The sequence below is a fragment of the Pelodiscus sinensis genome, chromosome 4 (genome assembly GCF_049634645.1).
Source record: "Pelodiscus sinensis isolate JC-2024 chromosome 4, ASM4963464v1, whole genome shotgun sequence".
NCBI classification, from domain to species: Eukaryota; Metazoa; Chordata; order Testudines; family Trionychidae; genus Pelodiscus; species Pelodiscus sinensis.
The window spans coordinates 68,964,027-68,985,432 of NC_134714.1; the positions used below are offsets into that span (position 1 = coordinate 68,964,027).

Genomic DNA, 21,406 nt, shown 5'->3' on the forward strand with positions numbered 1-21,406 from the left:
ACCTGAATGACAGACAGGTTTTCGGTCTCAAAAGCAACAAGATTCAACAGCATAAAGGCACCAACCAGTTAAGTCCCATTAGTTGATCACTCAAGAAAAGGTAAGAGAAATACTTATTTTCTTGTAAACTTTTTTTGCTTAAGTTAAATCCCTGAAATATTTAGTGTTTCCCAGATGTGAACATAGGTAACAGTTTTATTACTGATACTATTAAATTCAATATTGTGTCAAGTCTAATGTAAGCCAAAAATTTCACAGTGCTTCTCTGTTTCATCCTTAAACTCTGCACTGTTGGAATGGAGATGAGGATGATGGTGTTAGATTACTTTATGTCTGCTGAATGGTTGTTGTTATTGCTACAATAAGCCTGTCCCACAAATCATCTCAAGTTCATAGCTCAAAGAGCTACCTGGATCAATTTATTATGTGCAAATTTCACAGCTGCAGCATCCCTTAAAACACAAACCAAGAACTGAAGTCAGACTATAATCCTCCTGGCCCTCCTGCAGCCTTTCAGACTTTTCTTTTCAAAATAGCATTTTTTTGTTTCAAAATTTAATTTTTTAAGAAAGGATGAATAAACCTGAAAACCAGACTGGAAACAAAAATTCATTTCAAGTCAAGATGTTTTATTTGATTCCAAACAAAAATCTTTTTCCATTTGAACAGTACCATGCAAGACTAAGGGGTATGGGAGAGAGGAGAGTAATTGCTCAGCTCTACTCCTTATTTCCGTCTTAGACAGTCACCCCTATTCCTCTTCTCCACAGCCATCCTCTCATAACCAAAACCATCATTAAAAACAAAGAGGAGAAAAAAAAATCCCTGAACATACACTACCAAGAATGAAATGATAGCAACCAATTTAATGCAAAAAGTTATGACAAATAATGAAGCCAGGTAAGTTTCTGACCGGACAACCCTGTAGCAGACACTGAGTAACTGAAGAAACTGTCAGTGTTATTCCAAGTCTACCTACATGGAACTTAAATCGCAAACTAGCCAACAAAAACAACCCCAGAACCACAATTTTTATCAATATGCAGTCCAGCAATAAAATTTCAACCACACTGGAAAATTTGAAGGCTCACTGTCAATTGCTCTTAGGGTTGCCAACTTTCTAATGGCACAAAATTGAACACCTTTGTCCTACCGTGCCTCTTCCCCAAGGGCCTGCCCCCCTCACCTCTCCCTCACTTTCACTGGGTTGGCGTGGGGGTGGGGGAGTGTGGGCTCAGGGAGGAATTTCAGTAGAGGGGGGCTCAGGTCTGGGTCAGAGAGAACTGACAGATAGGGAAGACGTGGAGCTGGGTATTAGGGGTTTGGGGTGCAGAAGGACTCTGCCCTGGGGCCAAGGAGTTTGGAGTACTGGTAGGGGTTTGGGATTAGGACAGAGAGGTTGGGGCATGTGTTGAGGTTTGGGGCTCTGGCAGTGCTTACCTCAGGTGGCTCCCAGGAAACAAACGACTGGTTACTGTGGCTCCTAAGTGGGGGCCATGGAGGGTCCACGTGCTGCTTGCATTTATAGGCACTGCTCCTACAAGTCTCATCAGCTACAGTTCTTGGACAATGGGCACTGTGGAGCTGGTACTCAAGAAAAGGGCAGCACATGGAGCCTTCCTGGTTCCCTGTATGCCTAGGAACCCCATGGACCTGCTGGCCACTTAACAGAAGCCATGTGGAGCCAGGGCAGATAGGTAGCATGCCTCAGCTCTACTGCATTGCTGTCCAGATTTTTAATGGCTTGGTTGGTAAAGCTGGTTAGAGATAAAAGGGTCCTTTTTCCAGCTGAAAACCGGATACCTAGCCACCCTACTGGTTCTCTGTTATTGTGTCTGTTTTCTTAAGCAGAAAAATAGCAGCACAAAAACCTTTTAAGCAAAGTATACGGAAATCGCCTCCATAACTCCTAAACACCAAACTATATACAAAACTTGTCATCTTATTTCACCCACATCCATCAAATAAAAGGTATTTATTTATAGCACTAATACCACACATGAACCAACAATAACAACAAAGGGTTAGGTGCTAGCTATTGCTCCTGCCATTTAGTGACAGACCAGTCAAGATCAAAGTAACCATAAAGCCAGTGTATTTTTGCTGCCTAAGCATGTCTATTGGAGCATAGGACTGGCATAGCAGAGGGAATGGGGTTGGTCACAGGCCCATCTTACACTCCATCAATTACTGGCAGCTCCAAAGAGTGGGCAGCAGGCACAAGTCTGAGCAGACTTGAAAGTTTTTAAGTCTCTCTTCAGGACTTAAAAGCAGCTTTGGTCTACAGCTACGAAGTGGGTAATTTGAATCTGTACATTCACAAGGGGAAATGCAGAATTAACTGAAGTATGTCCCGTATCTGAAGTATGTCCCAAAGGTGGGTAAAACTCTGTGTCCCAATCATTAGTAGTTATTATTATTTGTACTATGCATTAGTGCTAGGAAGTCAAATCATGAACCAGGATTCCATTGTGCTGGATACTGCACAAATACAAAACAAAGACCGTCCCTGCCCCAAAGTAAGGGTAAAATAAGTGATACAAAATAGATACAGACAGAGGAGAGGGTATGTCTACACTGCATTCCTCTTTCGAGAGGGGAATGCAAATGCAGCTGAGAGAAATTGCAAATGAAGTGCGGATTTGAATTTCCCACACTTCATTTGCATACTCGCATCCGGGCACTATTTCAAAATACCCTATTTCGAAAAAAGAAACGCTGTCTGGACACGGTTATTTTGAAAGAAAACCCTTTTTTTGAAATTACCCTTACTCCATATAAAATGAGGTTTAAGGGTAATTTCGAAAGAAGGGTTTCCTTTCGAAATAACCTCGCCTAAACAGCATTTCTTTTTTCGAAGTAGGTTATTTTGAAATAGCGCCCAGTCGCGATTATGCAAATGAAGCACGGGAAATTCAAATCCGCCCTTCATTTGCAATTTCTCTCAGCTGTATTTGCATTCCTCTCTCGAAAGAGGAATGCAGTGTAGACATACCCAGATAGAATAAGGAAACAATGAGGTAATACTGGGCAGCATGTTATCTGGGTTTTTTTGGAGGCCTCAGAGCAATGCAGAGATCCAAAGAGTGTGTTCAAGGAGAATAATGAATTAGGCTGCTCCACCAGCTGAGCCAATCACACTAGGGTTACCATATTTGAACTTTCAAAAAATAGGACACTCCTGAGTAGGGTTACCAGATGGTTTAAAAAAAAATACAGGATCTCAGATGGGGGAGGGGTGGTGGGGGGGGAAGGAAGCAGGGCTGGCCAGTACTGCTGGGCCAACCACACCACGCTGTGGTTGGGGGCTCTGGCTGGGCTGGAGCAGACCTATGCCTCTGGCTGGTCTGGAGCACCTCCAGCCCAGCCAGTCCGCCTGCACCATACTGCAGGCAGGAGTTGCACCAGCCCAGCCAGGTTGGAGCAACTCCCTGTAATCGGTTAAACATTACATTTAATCAGTTAACTTTTGCTCTGGGGTTTTACATCTATAACCAGTATAGCTTTTCCCCCCCACCAAACCAGAATAAGCTATAATGGTATAAGCACTTTTATATTGACATAACAGAAACTAGATTTGGATGCTTTGCCAAAAGAAGTAACATAGCAAACCTTTGCATTTTAGACCAGGGGTTTTCAACCTCTGGGTTGCGGCTTGTAAGGTAAGCCACTTGCTGGCTGTGAGACACTTTGCTTACCTGAGCGTCCACAGCTACAGCCATGGTAGCTCCCAGTGGCTGTGGTTTTCTATTCCTGGCCAAAGGGAGCTGCAGGTAGTGATGGCCTAGCTTGCACCACTTCTTAAAGCTCCCTTTGGTCAGGAACAGAGTACCACAGCCACTGGGAGCTGCAGGTGGCCATGCCTGTAGATAGTCAGAGATTTTAAAAAAAGCATCTCGTAGCCAACTAGTGGTTTACCCTTACAAGCCACGACCCAGAATTTGAAAACCACTGTTTTAGACAATGCTTTGTCATTTTTGCGTATGAGAAGGAGAATTAATCCTTGTGTTTTTGCCATATTCAAGTCTGTAATTATTCTGCCTACCTACAATTTGAATTCAATATAAACTAGAGAAATTGTTCTTCATGTTCTGTTCTCAGACACATGTAAGTTGCTGGTGAAGAATGTCAATATTACAGAGAAATAAATGTTTTGTATGCAACTGTGGCAAATTTTTAAGGGATATTATTTTCATTATATTAAATGACAATTTTAGAACAATTTGAAGGGATCCAGTCTCATCATAATTAATAGTAGTTATAAAGTATGTAGTATGTGAAAAAGAGACTTCATTTATCCCTCATGTCAAAACACTTGTGATACAGGATTTTTTTAAATTTATTGCAAAAAACAAAATATTTACGCATTCAGACAGTATGTAATCAGTTCTACTGTCAATTAATGATCCTACCACTCAGCATTGGATAGCTAATATCTAGAAAAATTCTTGTCTGTAAACCTAACTGATAACAGCTGTCTAAATCCAAAGGGGCTCCTGCCAACCACAAATATCAACAGCGACTAAAGGCATTTCCCTCAGATTTTTACTGGCAACTACATCTCCATTCTAACTACAGAAGGGAAAGAAAAGATTAATCAACTTTATGTCCCAGTTAACCGTTGCTCACTGAACAGAGAAGTTCAATTTTTTTTCCTTTTTGAAATCTCATATCAGTAAGATTTCTAACTAGTGCAAACTAGAGATCAACAAAGTACAGTTGCCTCAGTGTGCACCAGAAAAATGGCAAGGATCATGTACAGAATGTGCAATGAATGTCCTAACTCAGCATTAAGTGTTAAAACTTTACATGTTCCTTGCTTGTCTTGCATCATCCATGTGTGATCCCTGCACTTTTGGAAGTATGTGAGTCAAAGGTGAAAATTCAATGCAGACAATATATTTCTTCACTAGCTATAAACATCTCATCTCTGTATGCATTAGGACTTTGGAAAGCATTTGGATTTTATTTACTAAACATATAAAGCATTCCACAACTGAAAAAAAATTACAATGCACAAGTCAATTAATATTTCAGTGCTCCATTAACATCACAAAAGTATTTGTTTCTTTATCTTAACTGGAAACAAGTGAACATTAAACAGCAGCTGTTTTATATAAACTCGATCCAGCCTACACCTCTTTAGCAGGGAGAGAAAGGGACAGAGAGAGAAAGCAAAAAACTTAAACAACACATTTTTAAAGTTGAACAGACTTAATACTGACCTTTTAAAAAAATGCTTCAGAAAAAATGTTAGATTTTAAGGAGCAGGGATAAAAAAAGTCTCAACTGTTTTTAAACCAAGTAAACTCAGACTCAAGGTTTCATATTTACAACCCAAACACTGAATGGTATGGAAATTAATTTCTGTTTTGTCCTACTATTATTTATTATAATTTAAAATCCTACAGTACAGGAGTGGGCAAATATCAATCCATGCAGCTCTTAATCTATCAATCCTGTGGATGCTACAAATCTGAAAACAAAATACTCTATTTTGGCCCAAATAGACTCATCACAGGAAAGCTAATAAACATTAAACTGGCTTCTGTGACTTCTGTAAAGAAGATAATTCCATCTGTGCTAATGTAATGCTAAAAAGCAGAGCTGAACCTGGAACCTATGGCGCTTACCACATGAGCTAAAAGCCACTGGTCTATTAGCAAAGGGCATAGAGGAGACTCAACATGGTTTCTGTAAAGGGAAATCATGCCTTACTAATCTGTTATAGCTCTTTGAGGGGGTCAACAAATATGTGGACAAGAGGGATCCAGTGGACATAGGACATTTAGATTTTCAGAAAGCCTTTGACAAGGTCCCTCACCAAAGGCTCTTAAGTAAAGTTAGTTGTCATGGGATAAGAGGGAAGGTCCTTTCATGGATTGATAACTGGTTAAAAAATAGGAAACAAAGGGTAGGAAAAAATGTTAAATTTTCCAAATGGAGAGAGGTAACTAGTGGGGTCCCCCAAGGTTCCACCCGGGGACGAATCCTATTCAACTTATTCATAAATGATCTAGAGAAAGGGGTAAACAGTGAGGTGGCAAAATTTGCAGAGGATACCAAACTGCTCAAGATAGTTAAGACCAAAGTAGATTGTGAAGAGCTTCAAAAAGATCTCCTCAAACTAAGTGACTGGGTGACAAAGTGGCAAATGAAATTTAATGTTGATAAATGTAAAGCAATGCACATAGTAAAAAATAATCCCAACTATATGTACAATATGACGGGGACTAATTTAGCTATAACTACTCGAGAGAGATCTTGGAGTCACTGTCAACAGTTCTCTGAAAACATCTACTCAATGTGCAGCAGTAGTCAAAAAAACAAATAGAATGTTAGGAATAATTAAAAAAGGGATAGAGAATAAGAGAGAAAATATCTTAATGCCTCTATATAAAACCATGGTACACCCATATCTTGAATACTACGTCCCATATGAAGAGAGATGAAAAGACTTGGACTTTTCAGTTTAGAAAAGAGGTGACTAAGGGGGGATATGATAGAGGTCTACAAAATCATGACTGTTATTGAAAAAGTGAATAAGGAAAATTTATTTATTTATTCGCACAATATAAGAACTAGGGGCCACCAAATGCAATTAATAGGCTGTAGGTTTAAAACAAACAAAAGGAAGTTTTTCTTCACTCAGAGCACAGTTGACCTCTTGCCAGAGGATGGGGGTGAAGGCTAGGACTTTAACAGGGTTCAAAAAAATACCTAGATAGATTCATGGAGGTTATGTCCATCAATGGGGTCATAGTGGACCACAAGTTGAATATGAGTCAACAGTGTGATGCTGTTGCAAAAAAAGCAAATATGATTCTAGGTTGTATCAACAGGTGTGTTGTAAGCAAAACTCGTGAAGTCATTCTGCCGCTCTATTCTGCACTAGTTAGGCCTCAGCTGGAGTACTGTGTCCAGTTCTGGGCGCCACATTTCAAGAAAGATGTGGAGAAATTGGAAAGGGTACAGAGAAGAGCGACAAGAATGATTAAAGGTCTAGAGAACATGACCTATGAAGCCAGGCTTCATGAACTGGGCTTGTTTAGTTTGGAAAAAAGAAGATTAAGGGGGGACATGATAGCGGTTTTCAAATATCTAAAAGGGTGTCACAAGGAGGAAGGCGAAAATTTGTTCCTCTTGGTTTCTGAGGACAGGACAAGGAGTAATGGGCTTAAAGTGCAGCAGGGGAGGTTTAGATTGGACATTAGGAAAAAATTCCTAACTGTCAGGGTGGTCAAATATTGGAATAAATTGCCAAGGGAGGTGGTGGAATCTCCCTCTCTGGAGATATTTAAGAACAGGTTAGATAGACATCTGTCAGGGATGGTGTAGACGGAGCTTGATCCTGCCTTGAGGGCGGGGGGCTGGACTCGATGACCTCTCGAGGTCCGTTCCAGTCCTATTATTCTATGATTCTATAATGGCGTCCCTAGCCTCTGTTTCTCTGGAGGTGGGTGACAGGGGAGGGATCACGTGAGGATTACTTGTTGTGTTCCCTGTCTCTGGGGCATCTGGTATTGGCCACTGTTGGCAGACAGAATACTGACTGGGCTGGATGGACCATTGGTCTGACCATATGGCAGTTCTCATGTTCACTATCCCTGTACATGGTCTCAGTGCAGTTAGATGGGACAGTACACCACACCCAGGTGGTGTGTGGGCTATACTAACATTGGTAAATCAACAGGAAACTGTGTAATCAAGGTTCAAGAAGCTTCTGGCTTTTAAATGTTAATATCAATTTAACTGACATAGTGCTAAAAATGTTGGTGTTTGCACTGAATACTGGTAATACAAGTAAATTCCTTGCTAAAATTCTCAAATGCAGATTTTCCTTATGAGGCAAAATACAAATCAATGATTTGAGGTGCACGGTTTTAATGTTTTTACAAGGGTGTAAATGCAATGTAAAATCACTGTGACTAATACAAAGAAAGAAAGAAAAGTATAATCGATACATTCACTAGGAGTAATCATCATTTGTCAACTGCTGGGCCATACTTGACCTTCCAAGGTCCCTTCCAGTACTAGTATTCTGTGATTGAATGCTCAAGTCTAGTCCTCTTCACTCATGGCAGGACCAATAACCATCTAGATCATCAATGACAGATGTTTGTCTAACCTGCTCCTAAAAAGCTCCAATGATGGGACTAGAACTGAAAGATTCCACAACCTCCTATGCAATTTATTCCAGTGGTTAACCATCCTGACAGTTAAGAAGTTTTTCCCAACATCCAATCTAAATCTCCCTTGCTGCAATTTAAGCCCATTACTTCTTTTCCTATCATCAGAGCTTAAGGAAAATATTTTTTCTCTTTCTTCCTTGTTACACCCCTTTAGGTACTTGAAAGCTGTTACGTTCCCTCTCAATCTTCTCTTTTCCAGACTAAATAAAATCAGTTCTTTCATAGGTTATGTTTTCTAGACCTTTAATCATTTCTGTTGCTCTTCTCTAGACTTTCTCCAATTTGTCCACACTTATTTTGAAATGTTGTGCCCAGACCAGACATAATAGTCCAGTTGAGGCCTAATCAGCACATGGAAGAGTGGAAGAATTACTTCCCATGTCTTGCTTACAACACTCCTGTTAATCTCATTGCTACAGTTTCCCTCCCTCATCTATGCTACCACTTAATTTCTCCCTCCAATTTTTGGCTACATGAATAAATGCTTTAAAGAATTAATTCACTGTATCATATTTTTTAAGAGTTCTGAAATTTATAGCATGTATTGTTCCACTTCTTTGTATTTTTCAGATGGGTAAAGCATAATTCAGACATGGTATATATACACACTATACATAAGGTAGCATACAAAAGAGACTTCCTGCACCACCCCGCCCATTGTCTATCTCTTTATAAGTCTAGTGACACTAACTGATTTAAACCAAGTAATCAAAACAAAGACAGTACATTTCAGTACTATCATCCACATCATCTTGTATTAAAGGGATGGAACTACTGTGATATGATGGGGCTGCTACATCAAAAATAATCAGTGTTTCATTTGTAAATGAGGAGAGGCAGAAGAAATTCCAACTTTAAGATACCTGTTTTCTGGCTCTAAAATTAAATGAATACTCGGTCATAGCAGGAAAATTTGCCTCCCTCATCTCTCTCTATTGTGGTATGCATTATCACTCTTCCTAAGTATTTTACCTCATGCTACTTCTCTGTATCAACAGCTGTATCTGACTTAAAACAAAAGATACAAAATGTGGATCTAGCATTTGAACATCCAAAAGTCCAGTTGTATTTGGATCCAGGATTTCAGTTCTGGTCTCATCAAATTTAAAACAATACATTAATTTCAAAATCTGACCTAACAAATCAGATTCCAACAATGCAATATCACCTCATTTTGCAAATAGATTAACTTATTCTATTCTGGTCTACATTTGTAGTTATTTGTAAGGTATAATGAATACAATATTTGAAAATACATATAATGTGTGTTGATTAGGAAAAAAATCTGAAGTGTTGAAATTGATTTGTGAACAGCATACATACCGCCGGCTATCCAATGGACGTCCGTCACTAGAAATGCTCCGGGGGATGTTGGCTGCTCGTTCTTGAGGTGGCATTTTTCCTTCTCCTTTCCCTGAACCAATCCTAGATGTTACTGGACTTTGTATCTGGGATGGTACCTGTGCCATATGAGGCCCCTGTCCCTTGTTTGCATTTCGTTGCCATTTGTTGTTGTTTCTGAAGGGAAATTTGAATTCATATGGAACTCCTTCATTCATTTTGTATTCCATCACTGGCATACGACAGGTTTCTGAGCAACTCCTAGAAGGGAAAAAATGAATACAGAAGTAAGAGATTTGTTCACACCAAAGAAAGAAAAATAAGTATTGTGTTGAATTACATTGATATATGTTGGCAAAGGTCACAATTAAACAGAAGCTTTTAATGCCATTTAATATATATCTTTTCTGTTGCCTTAACTTTTCTTGCAGCAGGCTTATACAAATACTAAAATATAGACAGTAAGAAACTCAGAGAAACATAGAATGGATTAGATGAGCTAATATTGATAGAGATGCAGCAGTGTTAGTCTGGTCTAGCTGAAGACAGAACTATGTAGCACTTTAAAGACTAAGAAGATGGTTTATTAGGTGGTGAACTTTCGTGGGCCAGACTCACTTCCTCAGATCATTATGTGGAAGAAAATTGGTATATATGGTTATGCCGATTTTCTTCCACATATTGATCTGAGGAAGTGGGTCTGGCCCACAAAAGCTCATCACCTAATAAACCATCTTGTTAATGAGCTAATATAGTCTCTCTCTCTCTCTCTCTCTACTGTCTACAATTCAATAATAATGAGTCTGACAGATGGATTTTTAATTGCAACGAGCCCAACCCAATGACCTAGATCCATGAAAGGTCAAGATCAAATCTGACTTTTACAGATATCTATTTTTTTTAATACAGTAAACAGTGTGTGTAAATGTATCTATACATTTGCTCAGAGATCACTCCTCTAAGCATCCAAAAGCATATGTTGTCCTTTGCTGTACTTCACTTCTACTTGAACTGGAAGATCAGGTCAGTTACAGGTACCTTTACATCCGGAATTCTGAGTTCAGTATTTGACTCTCTCTATTAATGGTTCCCTATGTTTTTTAGTAACTATCAATTTACCAAATAAAGAACATGGATGTCCCAGTGAGTGCCTCAAATTTCCGCTCAACTAGATGTGCTTTAATCCAGTGTTTCTCAACCTTTTTGAGCTCTGGACCCATTTGTAAACCTGGATGACCTATTCTGACAGTAGTAATTAATAAAAATATATATTTATTAAGCCATAAATTTATTTAATTTATTATAAACTCACTAACATATTCAGAAATAAATACTCTGGAGGAATGCTACACCAAAAATTAAAACGTTTGCATATTTTATTTGTCAAAATAACAATATAATCGTGCCATTTCAATTACTTCAAAATATCTTTCAGCAAGTTTCTCTGTAATGATATAGGCAATAAAAAGATTCAGAATTTTTTTTTTTTTTTTTTACAGATAGATTTCTTACTAGGCATACTAGCACATTTAGTTGGCTCCACAGCAAGCAAGAGAGTCAGAATCTTGCAGTCATGCATGCCGAGCCATACTCATGGATCCAGATGTGAGGCAAACAGGCTCAGCTCAGCAGAATCCAAGTGCAGAAGAGCTTAGTGAAGGGGGATCCGGGTGTGGAATGAGTGGGAGTCTGGGGCAGGAGGATTTGGATATATGGAGCTCAAAGGGAGGTTCTGGGTTCAGGGGAAATGGGACTCTGTTGGGGGATACAAGTGAATGCGATTGGGGCTCAGAAAGGAATCTGGATGCAGGGGAGGAGGGTCAAACTGCAGGGGAGGGTGGGCAAACAGGGGGATAGCTCCTCATATGATGACTGTGATAGTCCCCCCCACAATGCTTTATGAAATTGATTTATGGACAAAATATGCATAACTCGAAGATGCTTTGGACAAAATACCTCATGTAACCTATCAATCTTAATGTCTCAATCTGCTGGACCTGTATATCTTATTTTGGTCTATGTATCATTCTTGTATGTGAAGTTAGAAATATGGAGTATGGAATGATTTATGGTTTTAAATGTGCAAACAAAAATCATCTAGGGTGTTTTCCTCAATGTGTGGTGATCACCTGTAAGCATCTTCTTTTGTCCTTTAAGTCTTAGCAGTAGTTGGTCTTAGGAAGTCATGTCATCTCCCAAACTAGTAGGGACTGATCAGGTAATTTTCCATGTACGGGGAGAATGTAAAACAGAGAATTCCTGCCTGAAAGGTAGGCTATTGAAGATGCATAGTTTTTCAGTTCTTGGTCTTCAACTGGCATGTCACTCCCAAGAGAATGAACCAAAGACCCTAGAGGGTAAAAAGATCTTCCCTGGTTTGGAGGCTTAGCTGCAATAAGAACAATTTTTGGGTACGTTTGTGGTAAGTGTTAGAACTAGACATGCATTTTCTGTTATTTTAAATTTGTAATCTACTTTGCTCTACCTGTTTTCACTTGCAACCGCTTAAATCCTACTGTTGGTACTTAATAAAATCACTTTATCAAGCCCAGTGTAAATAACTGTTACCTGGGAGAGCAATCAGTGTGCACATCCTCCTTCCATTGTTAAAGGAAGCTTACCTGAATGATTTATTTGGGGTTCTGATCCCATTTGGGGAGTGGTTTCCCTGGAAGCTGGGCCTAAAACTGCATTTTCTTTGGACGGAAGAGGTTCAGTGTCTGTATTGCTCCTTGGGAGAGTCAGGAGGTGTGCCTTGGCTGAGGGAGACCCGCGGAACTAGCCCAGCAGGTCAAGGTGGTGAGAAGCCCCAGAGAGCAAGGAGGTGAGTGTCAGTGGTTATGTTAGCACTCTGGGAACCACCCCCAAAGGGTCTTCTGTGACCACATCCCGTCACAATGACACACAGCCGCCATGACTGGGGAATGATGAGATTCCTGGATACAGCCCTGGGAGCAGCCAGTACAGGGGAAGAAATCATCCTGTTCTCCCAACCCAGCAGTCAGGACTAGCATCTAGAGCCCAGCAGTGACAGGAGCCATCAGCTGGGGCATCCACAACCCTGCTCCTTCCAGGGTGCACCACAGCAGCGAATGAAACAGGAAGCCCAGCCCTGCTTCTCAAGATGGTGATTTGCAACTACCCCACCTGCTCTTAACACTCAAACCAGATGTTCCCAGAATTCCCTCAGGAATAACTAAATAACCCTATGCTCACCAAAGTGGCCGCTCCTATTTCATGGGTCTGGCTAAGAATGGCTCCTGCTCCAGGTATTGAGAAATATGGGATCACAGTGCAGTCACTGAAATTTGGTCCAGCCTGAGCCCATGTCATCACACTGTGAGCCCAAGCCCCAGGGCACACTGCCTGAAGCTTGGAGCAGAACCCCAATAGGACCAGATGCACAGAAGCCAGCTCTGCAGGACAGACTTTGCAACTCCCCAAAGTCTGGCACCCTCCCCAGAGGTAGAATCCAATCTCCACAAGGGCTAGATTTTCTCACTGACCTTTGTGACACATTCTGGCAACTCATGGATTGAGAAATCCTGCTTTAACCCACAGTCATGATTAGGAAACTGGAAGAGGAGGTTACAGATAAGTAATGGGATTTTCTCCAACATGTGTGGTCCTTAAGTGTATTGCTTATGTAGGTGCTTTCTGCCTGAGTCCAGAAAAGTTTCTTAGCAGTGTTTTTTGAACTGCACATACATAGTACATCTCATTGAACCCACTGCCAAGGGTGTATCGGGTAATGCAGGTTGATGGCACTCCAGTTTCCCTTTTACCATTTTGGATCCAGTCCAAAGCAGAGAGAATGGAAGGCAGGTAATGGAATACAAATAAGGCCATACATCTCAAAGTGCTTCCAAGTTACAGGTGAGTAACCTCCTCCTCTTCATGTAATGGTCCTGATGTGTATTCTATGCGTCGACGACTTGCTGGCAGTGATGAGTGTGGAGGAGAATGAGAGGATCCCAACAGAAGTGCAGTCTGAATATGACTTAGCCCCACAATGGCATTTCTAGCTACTACTTATGCGATGGCAGTGTCTCATGAATATGTGGACAGAGCACCATGTTGCTGCAAGACAGATATTTTGCCAGGACATGTCTTTCTGTAAGGTCTATATGGGGGCTTGCACTTGCATAGAGTGCACTCTGACTATCTGGCAGGGGCATACTGGATTGCTTATAGCATTCACGGATGTTTCCTGAGACCAATTAGGAGATTCACTGGGATGACAGGGGGCTTGATCTTTGACCATTTGATGAGGACTACAAACAGCTTTGGTGATATGTGAAAGTAGAGTATACTGTATAGATCAGTGGTTCCCAACCTTTTCGAGAATACGGACCCCTTTTCAATCTATTAAAATTTCATGGACAGCCCCCTTCCCCCAAATATAGCTGTTTTCAAACATTCCATTACTTGATAATCATTTGAAGTGTATAATAGTTCATGAAGTTCAAGGGTGGAATTTCAGAAGGGTTGGGGGCAAGGGCAAAACTTCAGAAGGGTATAGGGGGGCAGCAGCTGTGCATGCCAGGACATGGCTTACTTTTGATCACGTTCTCTGGACACTAAGGGAGTGTAGGGAATGTGCTTGCATGCTGTGCATGCCTCTCATGCCTGGCTGATGTATAAGAAGCATGCCTGGCATGCAAGAACTTTCCCCACGCTCCTTTAGTGTTCAGGGAACGAGATAAAAAACAAGCCATGACCTGGAGTGCAGGGGCGGAGCAGCAGCCATGTGCTCCAGATCACAGCTTACTTTTGATCCCATTTCCCAGATGCTAAGGGAGTGAGGGGAAAGTACTTGCATTCCATGCATACCTCTCACACATCAGCCAGGTGTGAGAGGCATACATGGCATGTAAGCACCTTCCCCACACTCCCTTAGCATCTGGGGAATGAGATCAAAAGCAAGTTGTGTCCCAACGTACACGGCTGCGGGAGGGATGGGGGAAGGAAAAGAAAAGTAAGGATACTTTTACATTTCCGCAGACCCCCTGCAGTGCCCTCGTGGACCCCCAGTGGTCCACGGAGCATAGGCTGGGAGCCACTGGTATAGGTAGAATGCCAGTGCACAGTAGACATTAAGGAAATGCAAAGGGGAGGCATGCAGTTTGGAGCAGAAAACCAGCAAGTGGATCCACTGATTTAGCTGGAACTGATAGCACTTTTCAGAGGAATTTTGGATGCATCTCTAAGGAGCCTTCTTCTTGTGGAATATAGGCGGGTGGAAGGATCTGCTATCATGGCTGCTGAAGTAATGGTTCCAAGAATGTCACTTTATTTCAGAGGTGGGAGAGGGACTATATTGCTAGTGGCTCAAGGGGTGGCTTTGTGAGGACAGAGAGAATAAGATTAAGGCTCCAGTTGGTGTGTGTGTGTGTGTGTGTGTATACATACACACATGCACGCACACCCCTCGGGACAATAGTGTGGCTTTGGAGTTTTTCTGCAAGTGGAGGGATTTTGTCTTTTTTTTTTTTTTTTTAAAAAGAACTTGTTCTTTATAAAGATAAGTTTCTCAATTGTATTTTGAACCTCCAGGAGGAAGTCGGATAATGACAGCCATCACTTCCAGTGCATATGACAACTGCAGTCACCAGAGAGAGAGGATGTGTCGGTTGCATCCACTGTGACCTAGAGGCCTACCTTGCTGACCTGAAGCCCTTTGTCTACCAGCCCCTGGAATTGCAGCAGGTACTCTGGCAGCTTGACCTTCAACAACAACACTGTTGTTAAAAATCATACTTGGCTAGCAGAGCTTGGTAGTTAGCAATGCAGAATTGTAGTCCTGCCAAAGACTGTACCTTCATGCCCACCGCTTAACTACTCTGTCTGGAGGTTAGACTGCTGAGGGCATTGGAGTGCCTGCTCTGCTGCTGAATAGACAACCAGGGAGCTGGCTGAGTAAAGGGAAAAGCTACCCCTTTTGCGTAAAAGGAAAAGCTGCCCCTTTAGAAGACACAAAATATCTCCTCTCTGCTCTCTTAGGTGTGGGGGCACAGGAGGCAGGGATGTGTTACACTGCCTTGCTGGTTGGAGGATGGACTCATTAACAGGTAGAACTACCCAAAAAGGCCCCTAGGGTTGGAGGATGTTCAGAAGCTGATGTTGCAGGTCCTTATCATCCTCAGACAGGCTACCTAGGTTTGGATGCTACCCTCTGGAGCAAATCATCATATTGGTGGTGATTGTATAGTGGACAGTGGGAGAAAAGTAAGAGACTCATCAGGTGATGAGGATGCAGCAATGGGGACCAGTGGAGCTGGCAGTACCAGTTCAATGTCTGCCTCCTCTTCATAAACTCAGCACTGGTGGGCAAGTGGGAGAGCCAATGGGATGCCTGAGATGGCACCTGGTATTTGTGATAGAGATCCCAGGGTCCCCATTATGGCCCAGAAGGAGGATTCCTCAGGTATGGCAACCTTCAGAGGTAGCAGTACCAGGCCTCCACGGCTAGACCATATGCTGTGGAGTGAGGCAGTCTGGGCTGAAAGTCCAGACTCTAGTGTGACACTGGGGAAAAACAAGGGTTCCAGCTCCAAGAACTCTTCATACTTTTTTGACTGTTCTGGCAAAAAATGAATTGACGGTACTGGAGGAATGCGGTTAAAATGTGACAGACTTCTTGGGTAGCAGCAGAAGAGTTTAATTATAAGTGAGAGAGGGGCGAATCAGGAGTTGTGACTGCAGGCAGTGTAAAATCAGCTCCTCTGCTATGAGCAAAGGCTTGGAGCATACAGTAGTCCACCGTGTGCCTGTGGAGAAGCCAGAGGGGCCTGGTGGCATCTTCTGAGCCAATTTATCTGGTAAGGGCAGAGTACCACCAGAATGGGCGGTGCATGTTGGTGGGCATTCCAAATGTCTGGGTACTAATTGTCGTTGATACTATCAGATTCCATTTGCACCTGATTTTACCCTCCACATGGGGAAACATGGGCACTGATCTGGCTAGATCAGTGTGCGACATCTCACCTGACCTGGCCCCACTTGGGGAGGAAACACTGTACTTGGGAACCGGACAGTCCAGTATTTGAGTTTTCTGTTTGGGAAACAAATTGAGAAAATATAAATGTCCGGTATTTTCTAAATAAGATGAAATGTAGATTGCGATGTAATGTCAAGTGTGTCCAGTATTTTTGTTGAAACCATCTGGCAACCCTATGAATTAATGGTCTATTTAAAACAACATCACTTGCACAGTGGGTTAATTTACACTTTAAATGAGGCAGGACCTGAACAAAGAACTGAGAAACAGCATGAACCAGGAATTCCTGCTTAACCAACAAAAAGGTTTTTGTTTCTTTTTTTTTCACTGAACAATAGAAAGGAAAGAAATCCTCAAACAATATTGATCTTCTGAAGACATTAAAACATACCCATTAAAAGTAAATATAAAAGTGATTATCAGGAATTCTTCAAACATAAAGCCTCTCACAAGAACATGCAGTCACAGCTGCACCAATTGGGATGTGACTTTATTTTTAAAGTTTGATTAAATTTTATACCTTTGACATGTATTAGAAGATAATCAACTTCATTTTCCCTAAAAGTTTAATGCTTGCTAGAGACCACAAATACCAAATTAGAATCTAAAGGGATATTTTTTAAAAGGAATTTGTTGATTTGGGAAGGTGTAAAAATTGGGATAAAATGAAAGTGGCCACAACTTCAGCAACTACAGAGTCGGCAAAGTAACCATTGCACCTCCATAATCATTCTAAAGCCAGGATATGGAAGAAAACAAAGTAGTTACAGATCAAATTTGTAAATGACGAAGATTGGGGGACTGGTAAATAATGAAAAGGATTGATCACTGATACGGAGTAATCTGGATTATTTGATAAACTGGAGAGAAGCAAACAATATGTATTTTAATATGACTAAACATAAAAACATTAGACCACACTTTCAGGACGGCAGATTCTATTCTGTGGGACAGTGACTCAGAAAAAGATTTGGGGGGTCACGGTGGATGATCATTTGATTCTGACTTCCAGTGTGATTGGCCCTAAGGACTAATGAGATCCTTGGAATTATAAAATGAAGAATCTCAGGTAGGAATAGAAAAGTTGTATTATCCCTGTATTTGGCATTGGTGTAACTTTTACTGGAATACTGTGTTCAATTCTGGTTTCAACAGTTCAAGAAGGAATGAGATAAATTGGAAAGGGTTTGGAGAAGAGCCACAAGGATATTGGAAAACATGATTTACAGTGAAAGACTCAAGATATTCAATCTATTTAGCTTAAGAAAGAGAAGGATAAGGGGTGAGTTGAGGGTGAGTTTATAAATACCTAAACAAAGAACAGAAATTTGATAATAGAGGACTTTTTAGTTTAGCAAACAAGGCATAGTAAGAGCCAAAGGCAGACAGACTAGAAATAGGACACACATTTTTTAACATTGTCATCAACAATTGGAACAACTTACATGGGTTACTGTAAAAACTTAAACAACAAATAGTCCTGCAGCACCTTAGAAATTAACAAAAAACATAGATGGTATAATGAGCTTTTGTGGGCACAACCTACTTCTTCAGATGAATGGAGTTTAAGGGGTCGGTCTAGCTTTAAAATACATAGAACAGAGAGGGGGTGAGGTGCAGGTAAAAGGAGGAAAAAGAAAGGGGAAAAAAAGGGAAAAGAAATTGTCAATTAGAGTGTCCATGCTAAATGAAGCTGAAAAGAATATTTAGTACCCGCTTTAAGAACCCTTTGTTTTTTTATGTCATTAGGATGTGGAATGTAGCGGGTCATCGAGCCAATGTCTTTGTTTAGACTTCTGTTATGGGACTCAAACGTATAAATGAAATTAAGTTCTGTAGCTTCCTCATCGAGCTGGCTTTTGAAATTGGTTTGAAATAATACAGTGACTTTGAAATTCAGTAATGAGTGCCCAGGCAAGTTAAAATGTTCCCCAACAGGATTCTGTGCATTGCTTTGTTAGATATCTGATTTGTGTTCATTAATTCCCTCTCATAGAGACTGTTTAATTTGGCCAATATACATGGCAGAGGGGCACTACTGGCACTTTATAGATCACATTGATGGATGTGAGTGAGACCATTAAGATTCCTACCAGCAGTGTCTGTTGTTTTGCACTTTGCCCTTCTAATGCCATGAACTGAGGTATAAGGGGCAGTGCATTATTGGCTCCCACGCTTTGCCCCTTCTCACCATTGCCATGCCCTCTTCACCCATGACACCTCAGTCCTTAGGATGCAGCTTGGGGGATTACTGGGGAGGGGCTCTGGTGTGGTGGTGCAGCAGGAGTGTGGAAGAAGCGGAATACACTGGATGAGCACACTTGCTCTGCTTCCAAACAGTTCCTGCTGCCACAGGGAGCGGGGGTGCAACCCTTGCCGCCACTCCACACCAGGACTCCTGCCATGATCTTCAAAATCACATCCTCAGAGACAGGGAACGGTGGGGGGGGGGGGGGGGGGGTACACCGGGAGAGAAAAGGGTAGAGGGCAGGGAGATGGCAGGGCTTGGGGGCTGCTAATGCACAGTGTCTTCCTCCCCCAGCTGCCAGGAATGCCAGGCTAGATTGCGTAATTGCTCTGGCTAGAGATGGCCTGCGGGCTGGGAGTTTGAGACCCCCGAACAAGACCTTGTCCTTATGAAATACTGAATTCTGTGGATCAGCCACAAGGGCAACAAGTTCAACTACATTTCTGGTAGAAGTGATGGCCAGTAGAGAGGCAACCTTCATCAATAAATGAGACATCAAACACATCTGATAGTTCAAATAGTGGCCTAATTAATGTTGAGAGTACCAAGTAAAGATCCCAAATTGGAACTGGTTTGGTTACAGGCAGAAAAGTTCAAATTAAAATCTTGAGAAGATGTACTATCATCAAGGTGGTGCAGATAGACTGGCTATCAGTTGGAAGGTGTTAGGCACTGATCGCAGATAAGTGAACTCACAAAATACGCAAAAGGCCTATTGACTTGAAGGTGGGGAGATTATCCAAGATGTTGGGAATGCCTGCTTCTTCTTGGGACACTTGGGGTAAGTCTAGACTGCATCCCTCTGTTGGCAGAGGGATGCAGATTAGGCAGGTCGACATTGCAATGAAGCGGGGATTTAAGTATCCCGTGCTTAATTTGCATAAAAATGGCCACCATTTTTGCGGACTCAGCACTTTGTCGGCAAAAAGAGGCAGCCTAGAGAAGGATCTGTCGAGAAAGAAAGCCTTTTTCGACAGATCCTGTAAATCTCCTTGCAGGAGGCATAAGGGATCTGTCGAAAAAGGCTTTCTTTTTCAACACATCCCTCTCTAGACTGCCTCTTTTTGCCGACAAAGTGCTGAGTCGGCAAAACGGCGGCCATTTTTATGCAAATTAAGCATGGGATATTTAAATCCCCGCTTCATTTGCAATGTCGACATGCCTAATCTGCATCTTTCTACCAACAGAGCACACACCACAGGCTCTGCTGCCAGCGGGTATCAGTGGCTGGCTCCGCACAGCAGGCTCTGCTGCTAGTAGGGTTGCAGCTGCTGGCCCTTCACCATGCAGGCAGGCAACATGGATGAAGCCCAGGCACGGAGCTGGAAGGAAGGACTCTAGCAGAGTTTAACCAGTAATAGAAGCCGATTAGCATCAGCTTATCAATTAACTGGTTAAATTCTTACATCCTTGGTTAGATGTGGCTCCAGTTAAAGCAATGAGACTATGTAATTTTTCCTTGTTTTTTCCTATGCCTCCAATTCAAAGTCAGAAATGACCAATTAATTGCATTCAATGGCAATGGTAAACCCCTTGCTGCTCTGCCATAAACACAGGCCAGAGCACTTGACTGTTCGTGCCTCACTCTGCTTTAGGGCCAGGGATCGGAGAGTCACTTACTCAATTCAGCTCAAGCAACCTAAGCTTTAAAAACAGTTAATTCCCTAATTGATGACCATGCTAAGGATGCAAATGCAATGAGGTGTGCTCTCCCCTCAGATGAAGATCAAGAGGGATGGCCACATACTTGCACAATATGCTCTCATATTTAGGTTATAAACTCTGAGAAAGGGATGATTTACTACAAGTTTGTACAGCACCTAGAAGAATTGGTTCCCTCTAATTAGAGCCTTTAGAGTATTTAGATATTACTGTAATAAAAATAATAAATTATCTCTTGGATTATTCAAAAAACAACTTGACTTTGGAAAACAATGCTAAAAATAACTTGTTTTGTGTAAAGATTTAACTTGAGGTTTTAACGGTATGTTTATTATTAATTATTTAAGAACATTTATAAATGTAACAATTTATAAATTGTTTTATGGATGCAGTAGGCAGATATAGAAATTGGCATTCAAGAGTTTATTATTGAGTAATAAGATACTATGATCTTTGATCCCCTACACTATCAAAACCCACTGACTCTGGGATGAGTATTTTGAAAAATACTAAGATAGCTCTTCCTGCTGTGATAGTGGACAAACTGAAGCTAAGCCTACTTTTAGCTATGTTTAGTATAATCAGCAATGATATTTGAACTAAGTGGCATCTGAGCTAGATTTTTACGTTCTAATCTTTTTATCATACTTGCAGCTGAACTTTTCATTTGATGATCCTGCCAGATACTGTACAAAAACATTTCAAAGAGCTTCCAGGAATGACCTTGTGTCCCTGCTCATTTCAATCCCTAATATGTATTCACTTTTGTACCAACAATTTTGGGACAATTGAAGCTCCTGTTCTTTCCCTCTCATTTGACAGTAAATCACAGAAGGGGTTACACTCCTGTTGATTATATGGCAAATCTAAATGACTAAAACCAAAACTAGGTTTTTTTAGAATTAGGACTGCTATCTAATATGCAGGTGATTTCCTTTATTATGACAGATACTCACATCTCAA

General features: G+C 41.4%; 1 protein-coding gene across 17 annotated transcripts in view; it reads right to left on the bottom strand.

The window, feature by feature from the left end:
• Positions 1–21,406, bottom strand: part of SIPA1L1 (signal induced proliferation associated 1 like 1) — a 350,322-nt gene that overhangs the window by 68,182 nt on the left and 260,734 nt on the right. For all 17 annotated transcript variants that reach the window (XM_075927311.1, XM_075927307.1, XM_075927300.1 and 14 more), the window contains one exon: positions 9,516–9,794. In XM_075927311.1, coding sequence (XP_075783426.1) covers positions 9,516–9,794 — 279 coding nt within the window. The remainder of the gene's footprint in view (positions 1–9,515; positions 9,795–21,406) is intronic.